The sequence below is a fragment of the Pelophylax lessonae genome (assembly GCF_965119305.1).
Source record: "Pelophylax lessonae genome assembly, chromosome: 8".
NCBI lineage: Eukaryota > Metazoa > Chordata > Amphibia > Anura > Ranidae > Pelophylax > Pelophylax lessonae.
Genome location: NC_138775.1, coordinates 88,248,021 through 88,275,082, shown reverse-complemented (window position 1 = coordinate 88,275,082; position 27,062 = coordinate 88,248,021). Strand labels below are relative to the sequence as shown.

Sequence of the window (27,062 nt, the reverse complement as noted above, 5' to 3'; positions counted from 1 at the left end):
CAGAAGCATGCCCTGGGTTTTAACTCCAGCTAAAAAGATCCTATTCAGTTTTGGGTAGAGTCAGAAATCCGTAGTTTCATTCTTGCATGTACCTCCAGTTGTCAAAATTCCACACACTTGCTGTTAGAACACTGTTAACAATAATCTTAAATCCAAATGTATTTTGTTATCACTATACATTGCTAATTCATCTGCTTAGTTAAAATCCCAAATACTAAGATCAGTAGATCAGTAGGTTTAGTACTTTAAAAACTGGAAACTGGTTTAGACAAACGTAAAATGTAGTGGCTTGTGTACTCTAACAAATTGTTTTGAAATCATTCTTTCTCTAATTTTCCTTTTTTTTATTATTGCAGATAGTTGTTATATTGTCTCCTTCTCGTTGATCATCCTTAATACAACCCTACACAACCCATGTGTTAAGGACAAGCCAGACCTGCAACAATTCATTTCCATACACAAAGGTGTACATCCAGGTGGTGATCTACCCACAGAATTGCTGACTGTAAGTATAACTGTAATATATATATTGTTTGTAATGAATATTCATAAACAAAACCTGTGCTAAGAAAAATGCATTGAATCCCATTGTCACCCTCTTGAAAATACTGGCTGCTACTGAATTTAGTACTTTCTTAGCTACTGGCCCCCGAATAAGCATGTCAGAACTTCTGATCTGTTCAATTATCCTGGGTCAGTGACTCATAAAGTACTACCATCTCTATATAAATGTACCTTTATCATACAATTCATGATTAGAAGCATCATGACACTTCTACAAATATAAGAGTGCCTAGGCACACTCCATTGTTCTATCCCCATGAGAAGAGATTTAACCACAGGCTACGCAGGGGGTTCTTTACTGTAAGGGCTACAAGACTGTGGAATTCCCTGCCACAAATGGTAGTAACTGCCGGAAGTATGGCTATTTTTAAAAGACTCCTGGATGTACATCTCAAGGATCGAAACATTCAGGGTTATGAGAAATGAATACGTCCACACACACCTACACAGATTGAACTGGTTGGACTATTGTCTTTATTCAACCTCACCTACTATGTAACTATGTAAGTATGTACCCCCCCACTTCTGTCTCTGGTCACTGATTTACACCCATGATGTCAACACAGCTTGTACCTCCTCTAATATGGCAGCTGCATCATAGCCATGCATTGATGTGGAACAGATAAAGGACTATGCATAGGCAAAAAGCAGCTGTTGAATACCTACTATAGGTTCTATAAAATTCACAGCTGACTTGCTTTACACAATTTAAATAAATACAGTTCCCTGTGTCTAGGTCCACTTTAAGATGTTAACACTAATATAATGCTTCTTTGAACAGGATATGTTTGAGAGTCTGAAAAAAGAACCATTTCGGCTTCCAGAAGAGGAAGATGCCTGGGAGCTCACACTTGCCTTTCAGAAGCCACAGAGAGAGGGCTGGCTTCTGAAAATGGGTAAGCCTTTCCTTTGGGATAATTTTCCTTCCTTGCTTACAATTGTCATAACAGAGACATATCTTAAATCCATTTTACATAACTGTAGTGATGACCCTGAAGGGGCCGCTGGAAAAGAATTGGGTGCCCCTTACCTCATCAGAGGCGCCTGTCCTGTTTAAGGCACATTCTAGGGGTCTTTTTACCTTTTATTGTAGATTTTGAACAAAATGCAGGGAGGAAAGTTGCAGGTGCAGGATACCCAACTGCACCTAGACCTTGGAGGATAGCTTCTTGAAAAATAATTTGTTCCAGCAGGATACGGTCCTATATTAGCAGCCTCAAAATAATGCTGAAAAAAGATGGGATAGCCAAATCGTAGAACTATAAGAGGAGTCACAGTCCTTAGGCGTCTAACCTTCAAAAACACTTAAAGAGGAGCTCCAACCTCTCCTAAGTAATGCAGCTGCAGACTTTTACTATTAGGCACTTTAGCTGTCCAGGGATCTCACGATGTCCTCACCCATGCAGATTATTGAATCAGCTCTCGGGTGCTGGCTCCACCATCTTGGGTAAGAGAAACCAGCAGTGAAGCCATGTGTTATAAATAAATATATTCAGACGAATATATTCCTCGCGCCTAGGAGTGCCTAATTGAACGGGTTGAATATACTAATAAATAATTAATTATTTAATATTAATAAATATAAATATAAAAGCAGCTGCTATACAATGGGAAGTAACTGAGTAAAAAAAACCCAAACTAAATGGAATAATATAGCGCTTGCTGATAGGAACAGGAGCAAAGTGGGAATAAAATTACAATTAAGAAAAGCTAATATCATAAATTACATAAAATCTATACCCTTAAAAAGTACGCACAGTGAGAAAAATATATATATGAATAAGTATCAATAATGTGCCAAGTGAAGTCCAAAATAGTTCATAGGTGACTCGTGATAAATAGTCCATAAAAGTGCCAGAAAAAAGGTGCAAGTGCTCGGTGCTGGATCCTCCAATGGTCCAGGAAATCCAATCATAAAGGTGACTTCAAGAAAGGATAAGGTGTAAACTCACCAGATATGGTGGGTCTCAACTGCCTTACGACAAAGAGACCAATAGCGCTTTATGACCCTCCAGGTCAAAGAAGTGGTGACTGCTGGGCTCTGATCCCCCTAGACCGGAATCCCCCACGCTGAGCAGATAGGGTCCTCAAGGTCCTCCAGGTCGGATTAGGGAAAAGACAAAAAGACTCCAAATGGTGCAGTACCGTTTAAAAAGTGCTTTATTGGAGTTAATAGGCAAACAAAGATAAAACACGCTATCTACTGCCCGCTGGTAAGGTGTCTGTAGCGTGGAGAGCGGATTGCGTTCCAGGCTGACTTCCGGGCTGACGGCGTGCGTTCCACCAGGTGGAACGCACGCCGGGTGGAACTCCTGAAACACTGGTGATTGCATCAATTGCTTTATAAAGGGACATTAACCACTTGCCGACCGCCTCCTGTATATTTACTGCGGCACGCAGCCGCTTACAGGCAAAGTGACGTAGTACTATGTCGCTTGCCAAAGAGCCTGTAGGGGGCGAGCGCATTCCCTGCCTAGCCAGCGCCGACCACTCGCGATCTCCCATAGGAGAGGGAGAAAGAGAGACGGCTGATGTAAACAGCCGTCAGTCATTGTCACTCAGGTTAGTCACTTAGTTAGTAAACGCAAACCAATCAAAATACGCTTAATGCGATTTTTTTTTACCAAAAATATGTAGCAGAAAACAAATTGGCCTAAAATGTTAAAAAAGTTTGATTTTTACATTTTTTTTTGAGAATTTCATATAAAAAATGTGAAAAATATTGTTTTTTTTTTCAAAATCGTCGCTCTTTTTTTGTTTATAGCGCAAAAAATAAAAATCGCACAGGTGATCAAATACCACCAAAAGAAAGCTCTGTTTGTGGGAAAAAAAGGACGCCAATTTCATTTGGGTACAGTGTCGCATGACCGCGCAATTGTCCGTTAAATTCACACAGTGCCGAATCGCAAAATAGGGCCTGGTCTTTCAGCAGCCAAATCTTCCTGGGCTGAAGTAGTTAATGTGTTTGCATACTCGTTTTTTTTTAGCTTTGGCTAAAGTATTGAAGGGATAAAAAAAACCCTGTAATTTGTTTCTTTTGTTGAATCCTGATGGGGAGATTTATGTGCCTTTGCTGTCCTGGAGACACAACTGGGAGTGAGAGGAAGTGAGGGGAAATCACCTCTTAGATGGATGCTAGTGGAAAACAGGTGTCCACATTGGAAGATTTCCCCTCTACATCCAATCCAGTGAAAACTGTAAAATGTTGGATTTTTCATTGCTTTTTGTCTCTGTAACAATGGGGTCAACAGGAGAGAGTGGGTAAATCTGCCTAGCAATAACACAGAGAACAAAAGAATAATGATTCTAATACTTCTTTTCTCTATAAAAAAGGCTTTAGCTATATATGCATGTTATTTTAATGTTTTGATTATTTTTCTATTTGTAAATTGAATATGTAATGTTATGTTTTTTTTTACTTTGCATATAAAATCCTTAAAGTGACCAGAAAAACGAATTTTAATTATTATTATACAGGATTTATAAAGTTCCAACAATTTGCACAGTGCTTTAAAACATGAGGGCAGACAGTACAATACAATTCAATACAGGAGGAATCAGGGGCCCTGCTTGTTAGAGCTTACAATCTAAAAGCATCCTAAGAAATGCTTTCCTGCAACTAGTCTATTCATTAGTGAACTAGTCTATTCACTAGTCACTAAGCAGAGCCTGGGGGTTTCTATTGATGGTTCATGAATCTGCTGTGGGTTGGGACACATCTACATTAGGTTTTGCTGTGGCATTTCTGATAGTAATCATTACATCGAGGAGGCTATAATTTTTTTTCTCTGTCCATTTTTCAGTAAATGACACTTACCATGTAATCATGAATATGAATCATTGAGAAACCACATACCACAACCCTTGGATTTTTTTTCATGGGTTAGTTCCCTTTTTATAAATAATTCTGCATTCCAGCAATACATTTCTTACTTCTCATTTCTTCATAGGACTGCAAATGCTTCATTTCTAAATTGACATCTTCTTCCTTGTCACATCATCTCTGTATTATAGTTCTGTGTTTTTATTATGTGGATTTATCATGGCTGTTTTTAAAAACTGTATTTTTCATGTCATTATAAAATAGGGATGTCTTTAATCCTGGATTATTTTCAGTATTAAAAAATTGATTTAGTCCGTGACTGAGAATACAGAGCTTGGAACACCACGCTGTTATTTCCCTTAGTACTCATAGAGAAGAGATCCAATAGCTGTGACAGACCTGTACTTTCTTCTAATGATACCATTAAACACAAGGGAGTTTTTTAAAATGATAATTTTACCAAAAATGTTATATATATTCCAAATGCTCCCTATTGCTATCCCAGTTCCATACTTTACAATAATAAAAACAATTTATTTTAAATGTATATGTCAGGGGAAAAAACAGAGGGTGCAGTGGGTGACTCGCAGCAGAGTTTAGGTGCACCGGATATTGGTTAAAGATGCAATTCAAATTATTAATAAGGTCATAAGGTATTAATAAAATAATTAATAATTACAGGTGAGGAAGGTGCGGATGACCCCTGGGTATGTTTATTTCACAAAACTAATACATAACAAAACATTTACAGAAATTCAATTGTTCCAAATCTGCTTAATGCTGCAAAGGGGACGATCCCAAAAAGATGGCTAGACACTGAAGCCCCCACTGTTAGGGAATGGCGTGGGAGAGTCGAATACATATACGATATGGATTTCATGTGTAGCAGAGATGAAGAACGTGTTGACAATTTCTCAATCTAGTGGAAAAAGTGGAAAGACTTTAAAACAACTAGAGACTACATACGAATTTGGGAAAATTAGAGAAATCACTATAAGTAGGACATATCAGAGTAATTTAGAAGTTGGGTAGGACATTGTGGAAGTCTGCAATACTAAAAGGTGAATACAGGGGTGGAGTTGGGATTTAGGGGGGAAATTAAGATACTTTGCTGTCTTTTTTTTAAGTATTCTGTAAAAAATTAATAAAAATTATAATAAAAAAAAACACAAGGGAATGTGATTTAAGTAGAGCTCTTCAGCACACAACATGAGATCTCCCAGTGATTAAATGTAGGATCATAGACATTACTTTTATTTAAAATTGGGTCTTAAAGCAAAACTCTGGGCAGATAAAAAGACACTAATAAAAGCAGCTCTGTATTCATAATAAATCATCATTTTTTTTTTAACCACTGTAAGGGGTTGGCTCGGTAGCGGGTGTGGGTGACCCCTTGGGTGGGTTCGTTACACAGAGAGACAGCCGAGGAGTGGTTGAAAACAACGGTCTATGGTTTATTCTTCCAATTTGCTGGAAACAAGTGCAAGCATCCAAACAGCATAATTCAAACAAACATAAAATAAACCCTGGCCACTTGGGGCGTCTACCTTCACAACACAGGAACCTACCTATGGTGTCTGTCCCAACCTTCTGCTGGGCAGACACTGTTGGTCATACAGCAGAAAACCAATAGTCTATTTGTTTTATTTTCACACAGAAAAAGTCAACCCCACCTCACCTTCAGAAGTCTTTCTCAGCTCACTGCTCTCCTTAACGCACAAAGCCTCAGGATGCAGCAATCAGTAGTCATCCTCTGGATAACTTATAGAGGCCTTAATTGCCTCATTCTGAATAGCTGAAGCTTTCCAACGTCCTTGAACCTTTCTGGCTACGTCTGCAGCCGACACCTGATAGTAATTGGTGAATTGTCTAAACAAGGCAGAAATATATCTCCTGTCTGTGACAACACCCACAGATTTACCTGACTTCCTGTCACACCACTTTCCACAAACCGACGCACCTGTACATCGGTTTGAAGAAGCGGTTGTGTATCAGGGTTATGCCTGCAGCTAGAGGCATCACCCCAGTACTGTTTTTTAGACCTGACAGTCAGCTTTCTTGTAACAACAACCAATGTGGCTCACAGCTGCTCGGCCATTATCATAAGGAGGCGTTCCCCTCCCTTCTGCCGTTCGGCCCAGATCTCCCGTGTGCCGGCTGGTCAGAGTCCCGAACAAAGCCGTATTCGGCTTCGATTGGGTCTTTGATTAAGTAACCTGGAAACAATGACACAACGTCACTTCCAGTTTACTAGGCTGCCAATGGCGCCCATTTAAAAAAATATAAAAAAAAAAATCACAGAGCCATTCCAGGCTCTGGAAGGATCCTGACCATATTGTTGGGATCCACCCAACTGCCTGATTGACAGCTGGCTCCACCCCCCTCTATAGCTCAGCACTCTAGTAAGCACTGGAGACACAGAACTGAGGGTGGTCACTGACAGTCACTGCTCTCTACTCCGGGAAGACTGAGAACTGAACGATCAGGGGTCATGTGATTGCTCAGTTCTCAAGCTTAGAGCTAACATAGGCAGCAGCTGCAGCATTAAGGTATGTATGTTCATTTTTTTTTTTTTTTTTTTATTAGCCCCATACATCTCTTTAAATACAGGAAATGTAAGCACCTGGATTTGACCTGGTATCAATCCAAAGTAAAGCAGGACTTAAACTAGAAGGCGAAGCAGCAGCACAAGAAGTCAATCAGTTGTGTGGCAATGCTGTTGTGCAATAAAGAAACATACAGTTAGAAGAAGAGAACAGAGTGGCAGACAGATGAGCTTGTCAACAATACATGTTTTGTAACTCCAATAGAGAAAAATCAGGTCCCCTGCCCTAATAGACAGGACATGCTGTGTAGTGGAACTGTGTAAGTCCCAGATCTGGATGGACAGAAATAAAAATCTTTTGGCAGGTAAAACAGATGTATTATATCTGTGTATTTAGTTGTTTAATATATTTAAAGAAAACCGGAATGCCATTGCTGAGCTGCTTCTGAAAATATGGGCTAATTGGCTGTGTCTGACGTTAAAACGTTGAGTCATTGAGGTGGAACAAACGTGTAAATTAGGAAAGTCAGAGTGAAACTAAGACCTATACATATTTGTTAAAGGTCAGTGATTTAAAAATACTGCAGGGCATCCATCAATGGCAGTTTCTATTCTTTCTTGAACCTGTGCTTTGCCCATGCAGGGCAGAGCTACAAGTTTTTTCTTAAAGCGACCTGTTATATTGCTTTTGGCCCTGCTCAAAGTAGAGGTGAAAGCATATCCCTGTGTCCCAGAGCATGGTGTGCAGGCTTGTCCTGATACCAATCCAGAGGGCTAGTAAATGTAAAGAGAGTCAATCCTATGACTAAGCCCTATTGGACAGGGTGAAATGCATCAGGGTGTGTGGTTTGGTGGAGACATGTAGGCTGAGGCTGCTCCTTATTGTTTATTTACCTCGACTGGTCGAGAGTAACAGCAATCCTTTCCTCTATAGGTTGGCCCTAAAGGCTGCACATTCAACTTTCCTTTACTCATCTGCGCCCCCTTTCTCCCTTCTAAATGTACCATCTAGATATCTTTTTTGCTCCTTGTCCACTATAAACAAAAGTGAATGGGCAGCCACATCTTTATTCCATTTTAAATACAGGAATAGACTTAGACATTGGTGTCCTTATGAAATTGATGATTTTCGCGCTACGATATGTATAACAGGCTGCGGCCTGTCTCATATATCCCAAAATATAAAAAAAAAGGATATGAAACAAATAAAGATCAAGGGGAGGGATGGGTGGCACTGCCTGAGAAAGCTGTATGTGTATCAAACCAAAATACTAATGCATTTGAGCCCTTGGTGTCGTTATGACAAATTTTCATTACGAAAGTTTCTGGTGTCCATAGCAAACATTGCCTCCATGTGATTATTGGCCAATCTAGGACTTTTGCTAATATGTGTTTACTATACTTTGCTAGCAGGATGTGAAATAATGTTAGACAAAAACATTCCTGTAATACACCATAGAAGTGTTGTAAAAAAGGATGGTGTTAGGTGAACTGTTGCTCTTCATGGACAAAGCACATGTCTGCTGTATGATGGTATTCAAAGCAGCACTGATGTATCAGTGATAAATGGAATGTTCCTTTGAGATTTAAAGACTTATAGCTAAACTCAATTTTGGCCATATTTACCCAAATTAGTGTATATAAGTTTGGTAGAGACATTAGGATATTAGCTTATTCAGGTATAGGAAATAAGGATGAATGGTTTTATATACTCTCTCTGTAAAGTGCTGTGGGGTACGTCTGTATGTTTTTGGTATAATTAATAGAGATGAGGAAACTTCTTAACCACTTGAGCCCCGGAAGATTTTACCCCCTTCTTGACCAGGGCCTATTTTGCGATTTGGCACTGCGTGACTTTAGCGGACAATTGCGCGGTCGTGCGACGCTGTACCTAAACGAATTTAACGTCTTTTTTTCCCCATAAACGGAGCTTTCTTTTGGTGGTATTTGATCACCTGTGCGATTTTTTGATCATGCGCTATAAACAAAAAAAGAGCGTCAATTTTGCAAAAATAACAATATTTTTCACATTTTTTTATATGAAATCCCCCCCAAAAAAATGTAAAAATCTAAATTTTTTAACATTTTCAGCCAATTTGTTTTATGCTACATATGTTTGGTAAAAAAAAAATCGCAAAAAGCTTATTTTGATTGGTTTGCGCAAAAGTTATCACGTTTACTAACAAAGGGAAAGATTTTTGTCATTTTTTTTTTTTTTTTAACGCGTAATGGCGGCAATCTGCAATTTTTTTTGCGGTACTGCAACATTGCGGCGGACAGATCGGACCCTTGACTGACATTTTTGACACTTTTGTGTGTAAATGTAAAAATCAAACTTTTTTAACATTTTAGGCCAATTTGTTTTCTGCTACATATTTTTGGTAAAAAAAAATCGCATTAAGCGTATTTTGATTGGTTTGCGTTTACTAACTATGGGAAAGATTTATGTCATTTTTATTGTTTTTTTTTTAACTAGTAATGGCGGCGATATGTGATTTTTTTTCACGGGACTGCGGCATTGAGATCGGACCCCTGACTGACATTTTTGACACTTTTGGGGGTACCAGTGACATTACTACAGTAATCAGTGCTATAAATATGCACTGTTACTGTAAAATTACACTGGCAGTGAAGGGGTTAACTTTTTTTGAGAGGGAGGGGCTATGTGTGTCCCTAGGGGCGTGATTCTAACTGTGATTGGCTGTGGCTTGAGGTGTAGGAACAGTGATCAACGGTCCTACATAGTAGAACCGTACGATCACTATTTCTACACAGGGGAGAATGACAGGCGGCTTGTTTACATTAGCCGCCTGCCTTTCTCCCTCTCCACCGAGGATCGCGAGTGACCGGCGGCCGATCGGGTCCGCTGGTCACACGCGCGGGGTGGGTCTGTGACCGCGCGGGAGCGCGCCTCCGGTGGCGCGCGGGAGCTCCTGAGACCCTCACAGGCTAGCGACGTAGTACTACGTCGCTTTGCCTGTGAGGGGCTGACCGCTGCAGTAAATAGTCGTGCGGCGGTCGGCAAGCGGTTAAAGGTTTGATCAGTTGTGATTCTACTTAAAAGAGAAGTGAGAGATTCCCCCAAAAATAAACATTCATACTTAGAGGAGCTCCAGCCCCCCCCCCCCTAAAAAAAATAAAAGTCAGCAATTACAAATACTGTAGCTGCTTACTTTTAATATTACGGCACTTACCTGTGCAGGCATCCAGCGGTGTCCTCCCCTGAGCCGATTCTTTAATCGGCTATTGGATGGTGGATCCGTAAGGGGAGGAGGGCCTTAACTTCTGGCTCAGTACCCGCTCCCCTCTCCTCCCCAAAAGGTGCCAAATGTGGAAGTGGAGGGGGGAGGGGCAGACAAGTGGAGCTTCCCCTTTTGGGTGGAGCTCCTTTTTAAGTTGATGCCGCTTTGATCTGATGCTGCAAAAGTTGCTGGAAAGTTTATATAAAATGTTAAATTCTACAAGGAAAACAGAGAACCTGGTGGTACTGTTAAGCTAAAGGTGCTCAGGCAATTGTGGAAGCAGATATTTGATGCAGACTGTGGTCCTTTTCTCCCAGAATCCTGAGACTCAGACTGAATTAAACATCACCCAAAATGTGGCTCAGCACTGATGAGTAATAACTAAATAAGTAATACTTGTGACTTGCATAACAGAAAATCAAATGCATCATCTGTCTATGTAAGGTTATTTTTTTATATGAACAAAATTTGTCCTTTTGCCCATTCAAAGTCATAGGTTCTTTTGCAAGCTCCCCCCCCCCCCCTCTTCCTCTTATACTAATCTTCTTTGTGCTCACACACTTTTCTGTCAAAGCCATAGGTCTAAATGTTATGTAAGCTCTGTGTAGATCAGCACTCAGATCTGGTGATTAGTCATATGCGCCTCCATACCACTGTGTATTTCCAAGGCCTCCAGTAGATAAATGGATCAGCAAAGCTGAGTACCATCGGGTAGGGGGGCGTTCATGAAAGCCTATTCCTTTATTGCTATAAGGAAAAAGTAACAAAACAGATTATGTTTAAATTCCAATTGAATCTCAGCTATGTATCACTGTAATGCAGTCAGGCTACATATACAGAAATAAATATGTGTAATGCATGTATCCTTTTTCAGGCCAAAGAAGGCTTTATTTTACTAATATTGTTTTGCAAAAAAATGATTTTTCTTTCTATGCAATCAATAGATTAAGGCCCCCTGACCTACTACCAAAGGCCTAACATGGTAGCTGGAGGGGATAACACATATGCCATGGCCATGATGCTTTGTGGCCATGACAACCTTAATTAACTTAAAATGTCCTGCCTTTCAAACTTGCCCAATGAAGTCAATGAGACCACAGTTCAATGCAAAATCCCAGTTAAAAAAAAAAAAAAAAATGAAAAAAAAAGATATTCAAGAGGCAACAGTATCACCTCTTGAATGCCTGGATGTCACTGCTCTACTGTCCTTTAAAAAGTGGTCCAATAAGGGTTTGCTTTTCAGAGGAACAGTGGAGACTCCCATTGATGTGAAACTAGCCTAGGAGACACATAAAACAATTAAACATTAACTTTATCATAGGACTGGATGGACTGGTGTCTTTTTTCAACCTCACTAACTATGTAACAATTTAATGGACTGAATAAAATGAAAACATGGAAATATCAATGGTAGATAAATAGCAATAAAAAATGTATATCTATGTGGAGAGAATGAATAATACGAGCTTATTAGGGTTAACTAAGCATTAATAGGGGTTCAGGTGGTTGTAAAGCCTAAATATTTTTTACCTTAATGCATTCCTTGCCTTAACCAGTTGCCGACCGCCGCAAGTACATATAATGCGGCGGTCAGCCCCGGCCAGGCAAAGTGACGTACCGGTACGTCACTAGCCTGAGAGCCAATAGCGGGCGAGCGCGTGCTGCCGCAGGCGCGCTCCCACCCCGGCTTGTTCACGGACACCTCCGTGCGTGTGACCGGTGGACCCGATGTCCGCCGGTCAATTGCGATCGTCCACTGTGAAGGGAGAAAGGCAGGCGGCTAATGTAAACAAAGCCGCCTGTCATTCTTCCCTGTGTAAAAGCACTGATCTAACGGGTGCCCCTAGGGACACACTTAACCCCTCCTTCTCCAATAAAGTTAACCCCTTCCCTGCCAGTGTCATTTTTACAGTAACAGTGCATATGTATAGCACTGATTACTGTAGTAATGTCACTGGTACCCCCAAAAGTGTCAAAAATGTCAGTCAAGGGTCCGCTCTGTCCACCGCAATGTCGCAGTCCCACAAAAAAAATCGCAGAGCCCCGCCATTACTAAAATCTTTCCCTTAGTTAGTAAACGCAATAACTTTTGCGCAAACCAATCAAAATACGCTTATTGTGATTTTTTTTAACAAACATAGGTAGCAGAAAACAAATTGGCCAAACATTTTTAAAAAAATTAGATTTTTACATTTTTTTTGGGAATTTCATATAAAAAAATGTGAAAAATATTGTTATTTTTGCAAAATTGTTGCTCTTTTTTTGATTATAGCGCATGATCAAAAAATCGCACAAATACCACCAAAAGAAAGCTCAATTTGTGGGAAAAAAAAGGACGTCAAATTTGTTTGGGTACAGTGTAGCACGATTGTGCAATTGTCCATTAAAGTCACGCAGTGCTGAATCGCAAAATACCCCCTGGTCAGAAAGGGGGTAAAATCTTCTGGGGCTTAAGTGGTTAAGGTAAAAAAATCTTAAGGTGTCAGCATCCCCCCTCACCCCCCCCATTTTACTTACCTTAGCCCTCATTCGATCCAGCACTGTGCACATCTGCAGCTCTTCTCTCCCCTCATTTCCCGGTCTTGCTGGCTTTGCTGGGGAACCTGGAAGCCATCCCAGTGCTGTCAATTAAAGCCAGTGACAAGAGAGCGGGGGGAGGGGTCAAGTCCTGTTGTCTGTGTCAATGGATGCAGCAGCGGGGCTCGGGTGCGGGCACGCACCCCCATGGGAAGCGGTTTTCCATGGGGGGCACTGGACAGAGGGGAGGGGCCAGGATTGCCAGTGGGGGTCCCAAAAAGAGGAGGTTCAAGTCTATTGCACAGAAAAAAGTAACATGTTTGTCATTTTCTTTATTTTTATTTATCTTTACAATCACTTTAAATAGGAACAGGTTACATTTACGAGTTTTTTGTTTTTTTTGAAGATTGTGTTTTAAAGAGGAAGTAAACTCTGCCCCTCGAGCGCTCCTTAGCAATGCAGCCAGTAGTGAGTTTGTAGCCAAGCCTCGTTTTCGTTGTGATTACTATGGCAACCCTGTCACCGGCATAGTGAAAATCCCAATTGAGCCTGTACTCTCACGGAATTGCGGAGCCATGCAGTAGAGAGAGAACGTGAACTTGGCACGACATGTGCCAGGACTAACGGCACGAGAAGCGTGCCTTAAAAAAGGGACATTATGCGCATGCGTCGGTGACATCAGAGAAGTAAACAAGGAACAGATTACAAGAAAAGTAAGTATGATAGAAGAGATCCCAATACAGCGATTTGCACATTACAAGCTGATTATTTAAATGAGGAAAATTGAACTTTGAGAGTTTACAACCACTGAACCTGAGATTGTGTGAAAATCTGGTCTTTGATCTTCCCACAATTTGAATGCAATGTAATAATAAGGTTGTTACATGGTATTCCTCAGTAAAGATTCATGCACATGGATGGTTTGGCCTGAAATTTTGCATTTGGGGCACCCCCGTATGCTTGCGGCTCTAAACGCGAGTAACCGCCTGGTACAGCTTCCACCCACTGTGTATTTTAGCCTTCCACAGATTTAGCATCAATAGCAAAAATAATAGCTTGATGGGAAAAATAAATTAAGGAGGTATGATTAGGGTAGGCCAAGGGTTAAAAAGTGGTTAAATAGGAACACGTATTTCATTTTTTTTTTGCAGAGCAAAGGCAGCAGAATACCGATTTTATCTACAAATGAATGTTTGGGTTTACTACAATGTAGCAATAGGATTATTACATGGTATTTCTCAATACATAGCATGTTTGCCAACACTGTCTGCAAGTATCATTTTACAGATGAGTAGCTTCATTCACTCCAGTAAAACATAATGAATCCTGGATGGCAAAATGACCGCAGGGGCTAGTAATGGCGCTTTTCCACTGCATGGAACCGAACGGTTCTGCTCGCTTTTGTGCTTTTCCACTGCTGGTACCGCATGGTATGGTGTAGAACGGTACGGTACGGTATGGCGGCGCTTTTCCACCGCATGGAACCGAACGGTGTGGCTCTCAAAAATAGTATCTACTCGATTGTGGTTCCAACAGGTACCATACCCGGTACCATATCCCACAATCCTTTGCATGCAGTCACTACTAGCCACTGATTGGTCAGAGAATCCCACCCACCCCGTTGTTATCCCACTCACTTAACTTTAGTACTACTTTAGTGGAAAAGCAAACCATATGGCGCTTTTCCACTGCATAGAACCGTACCGGCTCGGCACGCTTTTGTGCTTTTCCACTGCGGTACCGCATGGTATAGGGTCGGAACGGTTCGGTACGGTACGGTATAGGTTTGCTTTTCCACTGCATGGAACCGAACGGTACGGTACGGTACGGCTCTGAAAAAACAGTACCTACTCGATTGTGGTTCCAACAGGTACCAAACTGGTACCATATCCCACAATCCTTTGCATGCAGTCACTACTAGCCACTGATTGGTCAGAGAATCACACCCACCCCGTTGTTATCCCACCCACTTAACTTTAGTACTACTTTAGTGGAAAAGCAAACCTATACCGTACCGTACCGAACCGTTCCGACACTATACCATGCGGTAACGCAGTGGAAAAGCAAACCGGGCCAAGCAGGGCCGAGTAGAGCCGAGCCGGTACTAGCCGGTACTTGCAGTCGAAAAGTGCCAATACCGTACCGTACCGAACCGTTCCAACACCGTACCATGTGGTACCAGCGGTGGAAAAGCAAACCGGGCCAAGCAGGGCCAAGCAGGGCCGAGTAGAGCTGAGCCGGTACTTGCAGTGGAAAAGTGCCACAAGAGTCCAAGGATTTCATCTAAGCTAGGTGCCAGTGCTGCTGAAACTTGGTCAGCACAATGTTTGTAGCTCTGCAATATGACATCGGTGGCTATAGACACGTGTCTAATGTGCCTAATTGAAAATTCCACTCTGACTACGTTGGACGTTATTCTTAGAAGCCAAAAACTGCAAGCAGATGCATTAAAAGGCTTATTGTTCACAATCACAGTAGCAGAAAATAGAACACTTTCCAATATAAGATGTAGTGAACCCGCTTTGTAATAGTTGTTGATAAACTGATCTATTGAAAATAATTTATTTTTAATGTTGGTGCTTGATAAACATATTAGAAAGTTGGAAAATATTATTGTATTTTTTTTTAGTAAATTCTTTATAGCTGGCTATAGGACGGTGATGGATTTAATACGTTTCCCACAAAATTGTTGTACTAAATCTGTCTGCAACCTCAACTTCAGACATTATGTCACGGGGTCTCAACTATTGCTGCCACATTGGGAATTGGGAAAGTATTGGGCAGATTGATGTTTGTACTGACAGTGACTTGTTGATCATTTCTGTAAATTTATTTCACTTTCTACAGAAGCAGGATTTATACACATTGCTACAAATATTTTATTTGTGACAACTGGTTGATGAACTTCTGCAGTGAATAAAAGTGTACATTAGGCAAAAACTTTATTTTGTTTTTTAGTTTGAGTGGGAAAGGATTAGCACCTCTGTTGGGCTTTTATTGCTGTTTGTGCCATGTTTTATACTCTCAAATTATCCTGGTAACTATTGTCACTTGATCAGAAAGTGGCATGAGAAATCCAGAATTATAAATTGTTACTGGAACAGCAAAGAAGAGAAATCTTCCAATAGGGACTTTGCAGTTATAACTTAAAGCCGAGTTCCACCCAAAAGTGGAACTTCCGCTTTAGGCAGTTCTAACCCCCTGACATGCCAGATTTGGCATGTCATTTTTTTGGGGGGGGGGGGGAGCGGGTACCTAGTTTTGACAGGCACCCGCTCCCACTTACGCTCGGAGTGCCGCGGCGCCCTGAGCAGAAGTTCTCCTCTCCCCCTCCCTGCCTGCAATCTTCTGGGACATGTCAGAGGTCCTAGAAGATTGCCGGCCAATCACGACGCATAGCGCAACTCGCGCATGCGCAGTGCGTACCCGGCTGTGAAGCCGACAACTGTCACAGCCGGGTGCCCACACCAGTGATGCCGGCGCCACAGACAGAGAGGGAGAAGAGCGAGGCTTCGGGCGGCCGCATCGCTGGACCGTTGGACAGGTGAGTGTGTGTTTAGGCTAGAACTCCGCTTTAAATTGTTACTAAACCCAGGAGCTTGTATTCACTATATCTGGTCTCCCACAGTACACAGAGCATGGAAATGCTATTATTTTAGTAAATATAAATTGCTAAATAGCTTTTCTCATCAACAGTATATATCAGTCTTATGACTTCTATCAGTGTCTAGCCGAGCACTGATTAATACTTGTAGTGGCAATTTTAATTCTCCTCTGACTGTCCTATGAGGCTGCATGTCCCCTGCCCCTCTGTCTGGACAGTGCTGATTGGCCCTGTGCCGATCACATGCACTCTCCCAAAAAAAAAACTCTCTAGCCCTACATTCCAAACTGAGCATGTGCACAGTGCCCACAAGGCTTGATACTATCAGAAGATGGATTGGGGACAGTGGAAGAAGGGGAGGATAAGAGGTGACAGGATCAAGCAGCGTTTTTACTCAATGCGCAAGATTTACTCCTTAGGTTCCACAGTGAGTATAACAAGCATGCTTTACTGCATATACAGGCCGGTTTTACTGTTGCGGGTTTAGTAACACTTTAACCACTTGCTGACCGCCCCACGTACATATACTGTGGGGCGGCGGCTCTTCTGCGTGAAATCACGTACAGATAAGTCCTTTTGTGCTTCCAGGTCTGCACACAGGCGACCTGCTCCCAATGTGATTGGACACAGCAGGAGCCAATCAGCCGGTCTGGTGGACCCACTGTCCGCCAGGACCCGCCGATTGTTCCCAAGAGAGGCAGAACAGTGGTCTGCCTATGTAAACAAGGCAGATTTCTGTTCTGTTAGTAGGGAAGATGGAGATCTTGTGTTTCTGCTAAGCAGGAACACGGATCTATATTTTTCCACAGTTAAAGCACCCCCCACACAGTTACAAAGCACTCCCTAGGGACACATTTAACCCTTTTGATCAGCCCTGATGTTAACCCCTTCCCTGCCAGTGTCATTAGTACAGTGACAGTGCATATTCTTTAGCACTGATCACTGTATTGGTGTCACTGTGTCAAAAATGTCACGGGGTGTCAGATTTGCCTGCCGCAATATCGCAGTCCCGCTGTAAGCCTCTGATCGTCGCCATTACTAGTAAAAAAATAAATAAATAACAATTTCATAAAAATATCCCATAGTTTGTAGACGCTATAAGTTTTGCCCAAACCAATCAATATGTGTTTATTGGGATTTTTTTTTACTAAAAATATGTAGCAGAATACATATTGGGCTAAATTTATGAAATTAGATTTTTTTACACTTTTATATTGGACGTGTTTTAAAGCAGAAAGTTAAAAATATTGTTTTTTTTTTTTTTTTCAAAATCGTCGGTCTTTTTTTTTTTTGTTTATAGCGCAAAAAGAAAGCTCTATTTGTGGGGAAAAAAGGGACATACATTTTATTTGTGTACAGCGTTGCACAAGTGCAATTGTCAGTTAAAGTAACGCAGTGCTGTATTGCCAGTGACATCACTGGCGCATGCGCTCTTAAGGAGCGGCCGCTGGTGCCGTTCCTTCAGAGCTCCGTGCCGTGACCGTTGGCTCCCGCGCGCGTGTGCGGGAGTGACGTCACCGCGGCTCCGGCCAATCAGAGGTAAGTGGGCAGCACGGCGGGGGCTCGTTCTAAGGTAAGTATTTCATAATGAGCTAGAATGCGATGCATACTAGCTCATTATGGTTTTCTCTTTCAGGTTGAAAAAAAAAAAAAAAATTGGGTTTACAACCTCTTTAAGTGCAAATCATAGTATCAGAGGGAGACTTTCAAGATATACTTTGGATGACAGAAAGACACATGCATATAAAAAATGTACTTTGGTCAGTCACAGAAAAGCTTCACTCTTTTTAATCATTTTTATATCATGTATGCAGGGCAAGCCCACAGTACAACTTTCTGTTTTGGTGCTGGAGGATTTTGGCACCAGGATTGAATTTAGCTGCAAGAAGCATGTTCCCTCTGTAGGATCCAACCACCAGCACATACAGCTCACTCAGTATCCAAGACTACACCACAAGGGAACATGTGCCACCAACCAAACACCATTTCTTCTCCACTTATGCAGCTGGGTGGAAGGAAAGAATATTGTTCACTTCCCCCACAGTCAGTGTTGATGGGGGAATCTCTCCTGCAGTGCTATTACGGTATGTTTTGCCGGCAGGTAACCTTCCCGACTGGCAGAATATAGTAATTTCTGCTAGTGGCTATAGCAGACGGCAGTAATCACTTGCAAAAAATCTGACTGGCTGATTGTACACAAGTCGATCGATGGATCAACATGGGTACAACCACCCTGCTCATAGATGGATGGAATCTCGGGCCAGTGCCTACTGAATTGATCCATCTAGGGCTGGCTTACCTCAGATTCATTTTTAAACATACTATGGCCAATTTAGACAGAACCCAATTAATCTACCATAATTACATAGTTAGTCAGGTTGAAAAAAAATCCATCTGGCTAATGAAAATCCAACCATACAATCCCATATATGCAATCCTATACCCGCAGTTGATCCAGAGGAAGGCGAAAAAACCCCAGCAAAGCATGATCCAATTTGTTACAGCAGGGGAAAAAAATTCCTTCCTGATCCCCTGAGAGGCAATCTGATATTACCTGGATCAACTTTACCTATAAATATTAGTACATAGTTATATTAAGTACACCCAGGAAAGAATCCAGGCCTTTTTTAAAGCAATCTGGTGAGCTAGCCAGAACCACCTCTGGAGGGAGTCTATTCCACATTTTCACAGGTCTTACGGTGAAGAAACCTTTCCGTATTTGGAGATGAAATCTGTTTTCCTCAAGACGTAAAGAGTCCCCCCTTGTCCTCTGTGTTGACCTTAAAGTGAACAACTCAACAACAAGTTCACTATATGGACCCCTTATGTATTTATACATGTTGATCGTATCCCCCTTAATCTCCTCTTCTCAAGAGAGAATAAATTCAGTTCCTCTAATCTTTTCTCATAGCTGAGCTCCTCCATACCTCTTATCAGTTTGGTTGCCCTTCTCTGCACTTTCTCCAGTTCCCCGATATCCTTTTTAAGAACTGGTGCCCAAAACTGAACTGCATATTCCAGATGAGGTCTTACTAATGATTTGTACAGGGACAAAATGATATCACTCTCTCTGGACTCCATGCCTCTGTTAATACAAGAAAGGACTTTTGCTTACTAGCCTGTCTTTGGAGCGTGGGAGGAAACTCACACAGGCAGTGGTAGAACATGCAAACTCCAGGTCAAGTAGAGCCATGGTTGGGATTTAAACTGATGACCCTAAAGCTGCCAGGAAGAAATAATAGGCCACTTAGACGCCGTGCTGCCCTTTATACAATTAAGGGTACTTTGGTACATTGCAAGAAATATGAGCAAGCTACTGTAGGTCATCCTAGAACCTCTCTCATAATAGGCAAATCGTTAGCAAAATATAGCCCTTGTTTACAATGTCTACTATTTTTCTACCTATTATGTCTACTCAATATTTGCACAAACTTCTAATAAAATTGGCTTGTGATAAAGTAATTAGGGAAGTATGCCTCAGAAAAAGAGAAGCATTCTATCATGGTCTCACACTGGAGGATGGAGGAGGGGACAGAAAACTTTGCATAAAAGGGAAAAGTAGAGATGTTGCAATTTTTCAGATAATTTCCTGACGTGGACTTGGTTTGCGGTTTGGTTTTTCTAAGTATGGGAAAAGGAATTTAAACTGTATTTACTTACATTTTTGTAATAAACTGACCAGCTAATCTGCTTGCTTTACACCTTTTGAGAAGGAAGAAACTTTGTCTGTTCTGAAATATTAAGCCATCCAGAACAACTTCATAACACTTATCTGTATTTGCTCTTCACTGCATTTTCAAAGTGTTACTGTAGACATCATGGGGGGATTTTAGGAAAACATAAGGCTTGAGTAAAGAAGCTGGTCAGATGTCTGTAACCATTCAACCGTAGAATCAAAGCAGGAGCGAGCCTCTGGCAGTGGGCACTCACGCCCGCTACCTGGAAGTGCAGGATCACTTAAATATACGTAATCCTGAGGAGCGCAGCCACCCTTTAGCAGTAAAACTGCTATAGGGCGGTCAGGGATTGGTTAAAGGTTCTTTTTTTTTTTTTTCTGCTGTTTACCTTCCTACTTTTTGTCTGAGGAGTCTGCTGCTTTATTTGACTAAGGGTGCCCTATCCCTCTCTCCCACGTTTTTCCTGTTGTGAGCAAAAAACTCCTTTTTTTTTCCAAGCATAAATTGAGTGGCAGCCATCTTTTCTACCTTATACACCACCCACCATGTCTAGTAACCTGCACCCTGAGATAAAATGTCAGCCCTCCCTCTCTCTGAGGGTCGCCACCACGTCTCTGGAGGTCAGGGGGCGCTACATTAGTATTCCCAAATTTATACTGGACATTACCCTATTCTTTAGTTAGATACAGAGATTACTGCTTTAAAAATGTAACTGGAAAGTCATATCTGTTAACCCTTGACAAGATGCAGACAATAATCTAATGCTTTTTCTTGTGAACCCCTATGACTACAGACAATAGTAATGTATTATATAGGGTATTATTATAACGTGCATTGTGTTTTTCTGTTACTGAATAAAAAAGCTTTATGTGGTGCCGTACCTACCACGTATAGATACACTGAATACAAACACCATAAAAATATCTAACATTTAATATTGTTACAGGGGGCCGTGTTAAGACTTGGAAAAAGCGATGGTTCATTCTCAAAGATAACTGCCTATACTATTTTGAATATACAACGGTGAGTAAAGTACACCAGAGCAAGATAGAGATGATTATGGTAAAAAAAAAAAAAAAGTTAACATGTTGTGTTTTATGTTATTCCAGGACAAAGATCCTCTTGGAATAATTCCTCTGGAAAACCTGTGTGTTGAATTAGCGGAAGACCAGAAAAAGCCGGTAGCTATAAAGAGGGGGAAAAGGGCATTTAATGGTAGTGTCTAATTCTGAAGGTCACATAGATTTCTCACTCATACAGTCAGGTGTACAGTATTATTATACAGGATTAATATAGTGCCAACAATTTCTGCAGCACAGCATTCATGCAATCAAATAATGTATGTGGAAATGGGACTTACCATATAAAAAACTCAGGCTGCAAAGTGCTTTTTGCCCCTATGATTTGTCTCTGCATTTCTCTTAGACTCATATGCTTTCCCATTCAGGAGACCGGGGAAGCGGGATAAGTCATACTAACTAACCTAACTGTACCATCACACACAGCCAGTGATATAGCCCACCTTTATTTTAATTGGGTTGTGTGATATGAGATAATAAATTATCATTGCCTGTGTTATCTGAGCCACTAAGCTCAGCTTTACGGTCCAAGGGTAATATGACAATGAACCCCATTTCCAGATCGGCCAAATGGTTAGACGGGTGCTAAAGTGCAGAAAATGATTATGGTTTCTATGTCTGGCTACATAGTAATGAATTTGGAGATCATGGAAAACATTACCAATACAGTTTCCTAGAACCATTAGAAGACCACGTGTTTTAGCTTAAAGTTGGCCATACATTATAAAATGTTCTTGTTTAATTTCCTTTAGATTTTCCTTCAACAACACATTATTACCAAAGGTATTGGGACGCCTGTCTTTACACGCACATAAACTTTAATTGCATCCCAGTCTTAGTCAGAAAGGTTCAATATTGAGTAGGCCAAACCTTTGCAGCTATAACAGCTTCAAGTCTTCTTGGAAAGCTGTCCACAAGGTTTAGGAGTGTGTCTATGGGAATGTTTGACCATTCTTCCAGAAGCGCATTTGTAAGGGCAGGCACTAATGTTTGACAAGATGGTCTGGCTCGCAGTCTCGGCTTTAATTCTACCCAAAGATGTTCTATGGGGGTGAGGCCAGGACTCTGTGCAGGCCAGTAATGTTCCTCCACCTCAAACTTGCTTATCCATGTCTCATGGTGCGCAGTCATTTTGGAACAGGAAGGGCCATCCCCAAACTGTTTTCAAAAAGTTGGGAGCATGAAATTATCCAAAATGTCTTGGTATGCTGACACCTTAAGAGTTCCCTTCACTGGAGCTAAGGGGCCAAGCCCAACCCCTGAAAAACAACCCCAATCCATAATCCCCCCTCCACCAAATGATTTGGACCAGTCCACAAAGCAAGGTCCATAAAGACATGGATAAGCGAGTTTTGGGGTGGAGGAACTTGATTGGCCTGCCTGGCCTTAACCTAAAAAACACCTTTGGGATAAATTAGAGCGCAGACTGTGAGCCAACATCAGTGCCTGAACTCACAAATGTGCTTCTGGAAGAATGGTTGTACATTCCCATAAACACACTCCTAAACCTTGTGGACAGCCTTCCCAGAAGAGTTGAAGCTGTTATAACTGCAAAGGGTGGGCCAACTCAATATTGAACCCTACGGACTAAGACTGGGATGCCTTTAAAGTTAATTTTCATGTAAAGGCAGGTGTCCCAATACTTTTGGTAATATAGTGTATGTAGTGCAAGAGCCTGCCTGATTGCATACAAATTGAGGTGTGTTAAAGTTTGACCTTATAGTCTATGGTTTTGGTGAATCTAAGGGGAAAGTTTACAAAAAAAATGTATAATGTATGGCCAGCCTTACCATGCTTAGCTAAAATATCAGTTTTGAGTAGATCTGGCCTTTTAGCTGTTCAAACAAGGGCCAGTGTCTTATTGAGAAAGTTCTATCCATTGGTGATTTGATCCTTACAGCATCAGACCTTATGCAACATTAAATTAGTGATCGATAGATATTGGAGTCGAACGTAAGTTTTACTCGAATATCGGGTGTTCGTGTTTTCGTATGTTTGCTGAACACACGAACACCCAGGGCGCTCGGCGTGAAGTTCACCCGCCGATGAGCGCCCCATAATACACTGAGTGATTGCAATGCATTGAGTGCTTGTGATTGGCCAAAGCATACACCTGCGTCTTAGCCCCTGAGCCATGATTGGCTAAAGACAGGGTGCCTTTAGCCAATCATGGCTCAGGGGCTAAGTCCAGGCCCCACACTATAAAAGGCTGCTGCTTACACGGCAGCCGTGTATAGTGTGTGACAATAGAGATTAGGCAGGTAGTTAGTGGATAGTGTGTTGAGTTAGTTTAGTGCAGTCAGTGCACTAAAGGCATACCCCACTTTTAAAATGTATAGATATGTTGTAATTCTGAGTCCCCTCTCGGTGCTTCCCAAGTTTTGTGTCCCTGTCACTTATTGTTTGTGAGCAGTGCTGTGCCAAACTGACCAATATTGCACATAGACGCCAATGTAAAAGACAGGGAGCAATGCCATGGGAGACCAATATTTCCTATAGATGCCAATTAGCACTGAAAGTTGAAAATTGGTCTAGGCAGGAAGGGGGTGAAAGTGCCCTGTATTTAAGTGGTTAAGGGGAACCATATGACAAAATTAAAAAAAAAAAACAGCATGCCCCCCCCCCCCCCCCAAAATCCATACCAGACCTTTATCTGAGCATGCAGCCTGGCAGGCCAGGATGAGGGGGATGGGACGAGCGAGCACCTTAACCATACCAGGCCGCTTGCCCTCAACATGGGCAGGGTGCTTTGGGGTGCCCCCAAAACTCCTTGTCCCAATGTTGATGGGGACAAGGGCCTCTTCCCAACAACCCTGGGCTGTGGTTGTGGGGGGCTTATCAGAATCTGGATCTGGAAGCTCCCTTTACCAAGGGGGGCCCCAGATCCTGCGCCCCCCTCTATGAATGGGTATCAGGTACATCGTACCCCTACCCATTCACCAAAAAAGTGAAAAAAAGGAAAAACCAGAGAACACAGTTTTGACAAGAACTTTATTAAAAGGAAAAAAAAAATAGTGTCCCTCGATGTAAATCCATCGTCAATCACAACGCCCGCCGACCTGAAAAATCAAAAAAATTTCAAAAACACTTTGCCTCTTCTGATGTGTCCCATCGTATAACGTTCTTCAGCTTTGACAGCTGTTTTGTAGGTGAGGGGTGGGGCCACCCAGGTTACGTCATCTGGTGGCACCGCCCCCTTCTGACATCACATGATGCGTTTTTCATGTTTTTTTATCTGTATTGCCAAGAGCCGACAATACATTACAGTCGCGAGCAAGTTTAAATGACATTTTTATCTTTAGAAATGTCAGTATTGCTGCAGCTGGCTACATACATCGTACAGATGCGCTACTTTACAGGCACGTTAAGGGGACCCCCCAGGCACAATATTTAAAGGAATTTTTCATTTTTATTGTTTCACTTTAAGCATTATTAAAATCACTGCTCCTGTAAAAACGATAATTTAAAAAAAAAAAACATTTTTGCATTGATACATGTCCCCCAGGGTAGCACCCAGGTTCCTATACACTTTTTATGGCAAAAACATGCATATAAGCCTTTAAGATGAGGACTTTTGATATTTCATGTTTGTGTCCCATAGACTTTAATAGAGTTCACATGTTCGCTAGAACTTTTTCCCTGTTCGAGATGTTCCGGTGCAAACCAAACAGAGGGGGTGTTCGGCCCATCACTAGTGATCGACTAAGGAAGTGTTGGTTTTAAAACTATAATAATGTTTAATTCTGTAAAGGAGGCTGTCGCATCATAGTAGGCTGTCAGCCCAATCAGCTGTGCTTCCCGCAGTTGCATGTAACAAAGGGGTGGGTATGTTGGCTGATGTCATCATCTAAATATGGCCACATAGCCATATTAGGTCAATTAGGTCACCAGCATCCCTGCCTCTTTGTGCTGCTGTGGGGCAGGGAATACCCCAGACACAGCTGATTTGGCCAGTGACTTGCTATAATATGACCGCTTCCTGCATTCAGGCCAAACCTTTTCATAGAAAGAGAGTGATCTTGGACTAAACCCAGACATTCATCAATATGTAGGATATTGTTTATTAGTATTATTGTTTAATATTACACTCAGAAAATAAATGTTCACAGAAATTAAACAGAGCAATTCACAGCATAATAAAAATAGTCCTTTATCAATCAGCAACCCTTAATGCACAAATTGAATGGCGCTTAGCATATGTTCCAAACAAGATGAACTTGGCATATACACCAAGAAGAGAAAGCTTAAACCATTCTTCATCCCAAACATGCAGTGTTCATAATACTCCACCACTAGGACTGCTAATAAAGGCAATGATTAGAATCTGTAAGATCTTACAATCAGCAAAATCTAAAGAGATGACCAGAAGTCCCCGACAAGACTCTCCATGTCAAGAGACTCAATTGCTTGATTGTATTGTCTGCCCTTGTATCAGAAACGGCCTTCTAACCTGACCCTTCTGTATTCTCATATCTCTGCTATGATATGAAACTCCCCAGACTCTTTCAGTAATGCAGGAGAATAAATCACTCACTGATGCCGCACCAGATCAAAGGAAATAGTATGAAAACAGACTTTTTATTCAACAATTTAAGAATAATAAAACTGCTATCCCTTGCATTTCATCATGAAAATGATTATCTTGTTTGTGACATATGCTAAGCACTCTTCAATATGTACAGTAATGTTGCATAATGTGTATGCTTTATTTTTATTACAATTTTACCTATTATTTTTAAGAGGAACCCTCCTCACAAAATTATTTCCAGCACTGCTGGAATCCCATAGGATGTGTGAAAACATTGATATGGAACATGCACCCCATATTATGCACACTATGCAAAGTATTTACATAATTTGAACGGGCAAAATAATTACATTAAAACAAGCTATCAATCACCTAAGTAACTATAGGCATTGTTGAAAAATTAATCTTTGGAGTTTACACTAATTTTTATGAAAACAGAATCTTGGCAGCCTGCTATCCTTTTAATGTAAACTAACACCAGGCAACTGTAAGCTGCTAGAAACCCAAATGAAACTTGAGTCTCTGCTCTGACTTTTGAGGATGCAGTTGAAGAGGACAGGGTTGGCTTGTTCTAAAGTACTTTTACTGCTTGTTAAAGCCAAAGTTTAGTTACATTTTTTTTTTTTGCTACAACTGCAGTCACAAAACTTACCTGTAACGAATAATGTACCACATCCTGCCTGCTGATGGTGCTTATAGATGTCCTCTCTCCAGTGATGCCTGGTCCTCTACATAGTGTCAACCTGCAACTTCAGGGGTTAATAGCTTTGGGTCTAATATTGAAGTATATTGAAAAAGGTTCTAACAGGCGCCCGTTCCTTTCTGTCATGTTATCTCCTCCATTAACCAGTTCTTCATAGAATGCAACATGTTCTCTGAATGGGTGAGGATTCTGTCATCCACCTCTCCCCTGTTGCAGGTCATGTTGCATTCTGTGAAAACAATGTGTGGACTTAGTCAATAGAAGAGAGCATACAAAGGGATATTTCTTCAAGGTACTGCAATATTAAACGCAAAGCTATTAACCTCCACAGCACCAGAAGTTCAGCACTGTGAAGAGGACTGGACATCACTGGAAAGAAGGTTTCTACAGGAAGCTGCAGGACGTTGGGTCAACTTCATTACAGGCCAGTTATCTGACTGCAGCTGTAGCAAAAAATAAATAAACTAAACTTCCGTTTTAAGAATATGTAAACATTTAAATGTCAAAGCCTGGATACAGGTATAAGCTGACCATAAATATCAGAAGGTGATCAGTCATGTAGGCACAATGAGGTTGACAAAAGAACTTCATCCTAACGATCTTTGCACAAGTACACACGGATCACTCAAGTGTGCAAGTTTATGGCTATGAAGAAAGAAAGAGAAAGCAGAAAAACATGCCAGATGCTGGCTTCTCCGGGGAATAAGCAATCAGCGTAAAGAATCCAACAGGGCTGATCATTAATTCCCCTGGAGTTAGTTGCTTAAGGACATGAAGATG

General features: G+C 41.4%; 1 protein-coding gene across 1 annotated transcript in view; it reads left to right on the top strand.

The window, feature by feature from the left end:
• CYTH4 (cytohesin 4) overlaps positions 1-27,062 on the top strand; it is a 145,167-nt gene that overhangs the window by 108,845 nt on the left and 9,260 nt on the right. The window contains exons 8-11 of the mRNA XM_082266077.1: positions 357-505; positions 1,346-1,460; positions 20,919-20,995; positions 21,082-21,153. Of these exons, the coding sequence (XP_082122203.1) occupies positions 357-505; positions 1,346-1,460; positions 20,919-20,995; positions 21,082-21,153 (413 nt within the window). The remainder of the gene's footprint in view (positions 1-356; positions 506-1,345; positions 1,461-20,918; positions 20,996-21,081; positions 21,154-27,062) is intronic.